The sequence below is a fragment of the Ictalurus punctatus genome, chromosome 22 (genome assembly GCF_001660625.3).
Source record: "Ictalurus punctatus breed USDA103 chromosome 22, Coco_2.0, whole genome shotgun sequence".
NCBI classification, from domain to species: Eukaryota; Metazoa; Chordata; class Actinopteri; order Siluriformes; family Ictaluridae; genus Ictalurus; species Ictalurus punctatus.
In genome coordinates, this window is record NC_030437.2 from 13,688,292 (window position 1) to 13,694,591 (window position 6,300).

The 6,300-nt window shown below is 35.6% G+C and overlaps 1 protein-coding gene across 7 annotated transcripts; it reads right to left on the reverse strand.

Annotated features, from left to right (window-relative positions):
• Positions 1 to 336: 336 nt before the first annotated feature.
• si:dkey-193c22.1 (alpha/beta hydrolase) lies at positions 337 to 5,452 on the reverse strand. 7 transcript variants are annotated; one of them, XM_017452016.3, is made up of 10 exons: positions 5,364 to 5,443; positions 5,229 to 5,254; positions 4,920 to 4,959; positions 3,987 to 4,124; positions 3,770 to 3,887; positions 3,384 to 3,596; positions 3,181 to 3,264; positions 1,861 to 2,002; positions 1,515 to 1,677; positions 337 to 656 (listed from the first exon to the last, which is right to left on the reverse strand). In XM_017452016.3, coding segments are annotated over exons 3-10 (1,095 nt in total). In that variant the 5' UTR covers positions 4,922 to 4,959; positions 5,229 to 5,254; positions 5,364 to 5,443; the 3' UTR covers positions 337 to 421. The 7 variants fall into 7 exon arrangements, with proteins under 7 accessions (XP_017307505.1, XP_017307506.1, XP_047005799.1 ...); XM_017452017.2 differs by having other exon boundaries at positions 5,385 to 5,422; XM_047149843.2 differs by lacking the exon at positions 4,920 to 4,959 and having other exon boundaries at positions 5,364 to 5,452.
• Positions 5,453 to 6,300: the final 848 nt, after the last annotated feature.

The window sequence follows — 6,300 nt, forward strand, 5'->3', positions numbered from 1 at the left end:
AGTAAACGAAAACATTAAACCAGATTTCTAACTGTGTATCGAGAGTGTCTGATATAAATTGAAGTGCTCTCAATTTGTTCTGTTTTTTATAGTTCCTGAAGAGCACAGTAAAATTTTTAATAACCATACAATAAACGAACATCGGGGGAAAAACATCAGAAATGAAGTTTTCCGTTTGGATCTGTAAACATGAGCCATGGTTGAGCATTAACAAAGAATTATTTCATCATTACATTATTTTTCATGAACTGTTACATAAAATCCTTGGGCTTATTCCTGACTTGGTCTTCGTAGATGATATAATAGCTATAATAAAGAATGCACAGCAAGTGGAAGCACAGGGAGGTAAACAAACTTTATAGCATGTGCAAAGACAACTGAAAGAACACAACAGAAGCATAACAACATAAAAAGACATGAATTAAGATGGTCTAATACATTTTTGGTATTCCTGTTTGATACAACCAAATACTGTATGATAAAAGTGTCTGCCTGGCACCATGAGATCTGTAACCACCTCAGTGTGATTGATATCGGGCACGAGGTAGAGGGTGACGGTGACAGAGAGTGACGTGAGGAGCTCACACAGTCGCACGGATGACTCCGCCGGAACGATGATGTCATTAGTGCCATGGATTAATCCTACTGGAGGAACTCTGTAAGAAAGCACAAGCACGCATGGAGCCTGATCAGAGTCTGAAATGGGATTCCTATCAGCTGAAATTTTTATTTAGTTTAGATTTAGCGGTGTGTTGAGATTGTACAGTGTTTGGTTGTCAGGTGAATATTTAATTCATTCATTTTCATTTCCACAAGAAGCCACAGTGTAAAAAGCTATAACCGCTGATAAAAGATGTGTCTTATTTATAGCCGTGAACTACAGAGACCACTGTTTATTTTGCAATACTAAAACCTTGAGTAGAAGCAGATACCAATATCCATTTTATATTGTATATTTTGAAAAAAAAAAAAACCTACTACTTTACTAGTTAAAAAAAAACATTTAACTGAAGCACTTCACAATTAAACTCGTTCATAGAAAAACCACGTACATTGTAAGTATAATAATTTTTAAAGAATAAATATAATAAAATAAATCCTGGAAAAGGAAAAAATACAATTTAAAAAAGTTTCCTTATATTATATTATATATATATATATATATATATATATATATATATATATATATATATATATATATATATATATATATAAACATTTCCAGTTCCAAGAATTAATTCCTTTCCAAAATCTTTTACGTTTGTTACAGGATTTTAGATATCCGACATGCTTTTCTCCGAAATTTGATATCTTATATATTTCACCACCATTTTTTGCTGGTATTGGTACTGATAGTACTGATACAGGGTCTCGTGGGTATCAGTGTCATCTCTACCATGAACCAATCCTTAGTGATTAAGCATTAAAACATAAGTGTTCCCTTCATCCAGTCATGTTAGCGGCTTTTCCTGATGTTTTTAAGCAAAGATTTTTATGCACAGTGGATACTGTACCTTTCTAACTGGTCCTTCTTTAGCTTCCTGAATCGAGCTGTAGGTGAATAGTACTCGAAGTTCTCGATGCCGTCCATGGCTTTGTGCATAGCGGAGATGTATTCAACAGCTCGTGTCTTCTCGTGTTCATAATGGTCCATTACATCGTACACGCCACTCAAACCTGCACAACAAGGAGTGTGTTTTGTGTGATGAAGTAGCAGGCATGGAGAGCATTTGTGAAGTGAAGTGTGTAACATGAATTGTGGTCTGTATTGTGGCTAAAAGCAACATAGTTCTGATATTAACAGCCATTCACTAAGTTACAGGTTTTAAGTGAAAAGCTGTAAAACAAGAACATGTTTACCTATGACGCCTTTAATCGAGTCGATCATTTCTTTCTGTTTGAACGGCTTGATGAACAGCGACTCCACACCGTCCAGTAGAAACAGTGTGGTCAGTGCGCACAGATGTGCTCCTGCTGAGTGGCCTATTAACACAATGTTATCCTACACGACATAAAGTAAAACACAGTTAGAAATGGAGATAAATAGAAATGTTAATCTTTGCATTGTATCATCTTTATTCCTATTTGACCCTGCGTTATCAATTTGACAATCTTATCTGCAATCCACTTATAAGGATGTTATTTTCTCACCACAAATGCGTCCTGTTCAAAGACATTTAAATAATATACTTAGCACTCAAAGTTACAAGTAAATAAAAATTCACAGTGTAGGCCTAAAAGTCTGAGGCCAATTATGGAAACCTTTTAATTCATTAAAATTAAAATTTTATGAAATTACACTTGAGATTATTCTTTATTCATTCAAAAAATGTTGCTGATTAACTTAACAAAATTCTTATTAATTGACTCATAAAAACCGTCAAACACTTAAAAAGTCACAACAATTATATCTATGTATCTCTCTCTCTCATATATATATATATATATATATATATATATATATATATATATATATATATATATATATATATATATATATATATAAACTTGAGCAATTTCTGTGTGAATAATGATATAATCAGATATATTTTAATAGCATTTGAAATGATTATTTTTTAATGACATTTTTTCCAACAGCTTGAAATAAGGTAACCTTCAGATTCAATAATGTACACTGTTTAACATATCAGGGTTTTGTTTTATAAGAAGCGAAATAAAAACAGCCACTGCAACAAGAAGTGGACAGGTGACAAATTAAAGGAAAACTGGTGGGAATGTTATGCTGCTAGCTATTCTGCTGGCATGGTTTGGGTCCTTTTGTCCCCTTTTCACTGATCAAATTTATCCCATGCTGAACATTTCTCCAGGATGACTCTGCCCCCATCCACAGGGTGCAAGGGCTCACTGAATGGTTTGATGAGGGTGATCTAAATCATATGCTATGGACTTTAGTTACGAGATCTCAACCTAGTTGAACAGCGATGGGAGATTCTGGAGCGTGCTTTCCACCACCATCATCAAAACGCCATCTGAAGTAACATCTTTCTGAAGAATAGTGTTCATTACTCCAGTGCAGTTCCAAAGACTTGTAGAAACTTTGTCTAAGCAGCTGTTATGGTGGCTCATGGTGACCTAACATCTTACTAAAACAGTTCATGATGGTTTTTCCAATTGGTCAGCCGTCTTTACCTTACAAGATCAAGTGCATGCAATACTTACTTTGTCAAGATAGAATGAATGTCCATTCTCTCTCACCCACAACAGACTGTCACTTATGTCCTGAACCATATTTAAAACATTCCCCTAAAAGGTAACACATTAGTTTAATGATCTATCAGTGTGAACTGTATGAGTTAGATTAATCATAAACCGAAAAGTAGTAGGCTATGCACTTTATATCATAACTGGAAAAAAAAGTGTACCTTTGGATATGTTGAATAATCAGGGCAAATGACTGAAGCATTAAGCTCTTTAGCCATTTGTAGAGCAAGCAGACAGTACATGGATCTCTCTCCTGAGCCCCAGGCTCCTCCATAGACAAACACTACTACTGGGATGAGCTCTGTGTCTGACTGATCCAATCTTGGGGAAAGATACAAGTCTAATTTGTTGCCTCTGTGACCAAAGGGGATGCCCTATAAACATAGAAAAGTTACAAAACTGTACTAGTGCATGAGACAGATTCGGACCGAATTCAAATTTCTGAATGGTCAAATAGCAAAAAAACAAAAAAACTTTCCATCACACATATTTTCTGCTGCTATTCTTAGAGGGAAAATCATACCAAAAAAAAAAAAAGGTGACTCACTTTTACAAATTGCTTACTATTGTTTTTCCTGTACCACAGTTTCCATTGGAAATATAGCTTGCTGTACTGCAGATACTTCATCATTTCCAGCACCGCCCTTGTCAAACGGTATATACGCCTAAGCAAAATATTGAGATTTATATTAACTTCAGTCACACATCAAATATCAAAATCATGAAATGAGCTTCACGACAAATTTTCGTTATAGTAAACATACCTGGGTTTGAGAGCCTCTATATACTTTTTGTACCCAGGCTTATCAGGCCATCCATAAAACCACTGGGCTGTAAGTGAGATGCTGTATGGAATAGCTACAGATATTGCAGCAGCTGCAACAAGAAGTCTCATATTGTACCTGGAAACAAATGACAAGCTTGTACTTTTGTTTACTGACATATGTTTACTGCCATGAACCTGACTGGTGCCACATTGAAGGTAAAATACTACTTTATATACACCACAGTGCTTTTATATTCACGAATCTGATTAGTCAGAACCTGTCGATTAATTTATCATTTATCTTACTTAATGTTACTCAAAGAAAAACATATAATCATTGATATGGTCGTGTTTTCTGTGACGAAACGTCTATCTGACATTTATGGAAGGAGTCACTAGTGTCAGCACTTTGTAACTGTTGGTAAAATTTCCTTCATGGAAAGAGGACTTTGTGATTTCCAGTTTCTTGGTAACATGACTGTGGTTTTTTTTTTTTTTTTGTATTACTATATTAAAGAGAGCGGTATTAAAAAAAAAAGAGAAGCTTGTGAGGGATTGACTGTGTACAAATGTTACACCATAAGTAATAAGAGGAACTAACTTGTTTTGCAGACATTCCATAACATTAAATGTAACTAAAATAATCATTTGTTAAAAAAGAAAAGAAAAGTATGATGTGTAGTTCTCTCGTTATAAATAATCGTAATAACTGGCCATATGCTGTGGTATAAGATGAGTAAAACACGTGCTCTTATAGGAACATCAGAGTGGGAATGGCACCCTGTCACTGATTATTTTCCTATTACAGCATGCCCTGGTGTGTTTTATCCCTTACACATAACTCAATTATAATAGTAAGTAGTGATGTAAGTATTATTTACACTATTATAATGAAAGCTCTGTTTCCCCATATGCATTGGGAGTCTCTTACATGTTTTATACGCAAAATGATAGCTGCAGCTGAAGAGTCACTAGATAAAAGATACATAAATTAATAAACATAAATCACCACATGAGAGATACAGTGTAAATACTATCTAACAGGGTAGCATACACACACAATATGTGCAATAGCATATTTGTACAAAGAGTGATCATTAGATTTGTTTCAGTCTGTGTTAGATAAGTGTACAGCTTCAGAGTATCGTAGATTAGATTAGATTTATGATTAGACACGACAGATATAAGAATTATGCTGATGTAAATGAATCAACAGGAAATAAAAGTACATACAACTCACCACAAAACGGCAAGGTCGACTGTGAGCTAAAACGAGAAAAGGACAATGAATCAGACTGTCACGGTTAGCCTGAACAGTGAATTAAAAATCATTTTAAAACATTATTATTCTACTGAACAGAAAATGTTTAGTTACAGGGAGGAGAAAACAAAGCACCGGGAGAGCTTGGCACTCAGCTGAGTACACTACACTTCCGCTCGGTGACGTACTGTATTCCTTCTTCCTATTGGTTCCTTTCTGCAAAGGCGGGGCAGAATGCTTTAGGACACGCCCCCAGACACCTTTACTGCTGTAGTAAACAGTGGGTATGTCCAGCAGCGGGGGAAGAATATATTCACCTACTGTTTAGTACGCTAGTATTTAGTATTGTACTATACAAAATAACTACTATTCGTTTGAATGGTCCAATAAATAGAATATTATGTCCAGATGAAAATATTTATTGTATAATCTTTTAAGTTGAGTCAATCATTTATATATATATATAGGAACCATAAATTAAACAAATAACTAATAATTAACAGCTGTGTCTGAAATAGCTTTCTCACATCTGGTCTCTGACATCTTCAGTGTGTTTAGTTCTTCTCTTTCACTGATTCTTTCAATCATTTTATACTGAGGTGCCAAAAAAACAGCATATAGGCCTACATTATATGGACGAATGTTTATGGACACCTGACTATCACACTTACAGTATATATGATTATTCCCAGCCCTGTAGTGCACTTTTCTGGAAAGTGGAAAGTGATGTAGTGATTTGGGATGCAGCCCTGTAGTGCACTTTTCTGGGAAGTGGGAAGTGATGTGGTGGTTTGGGATGCAGCCCTGTAGTGTACTTTTCTGGGAAGTGGGAAGTTAGAAGTGATGTAGTGGTTTGGGATGCAGCCCTGTAGTGCACTTTTCTGGGAAGTGGGAAGTGATGTAGTGATTGGGATTCAGCCCTGTAGTGCACTTTTCTGGGAAGTGGGAAGTGGTGCAGTGATTTGGTCTGCAGCCCTGTAGTGCACTTTTCTGGAAAATGATGTAGTGATTTGGGATGCAGCCCTGTAGTGCACTTTTCTGGGAAGTGGGA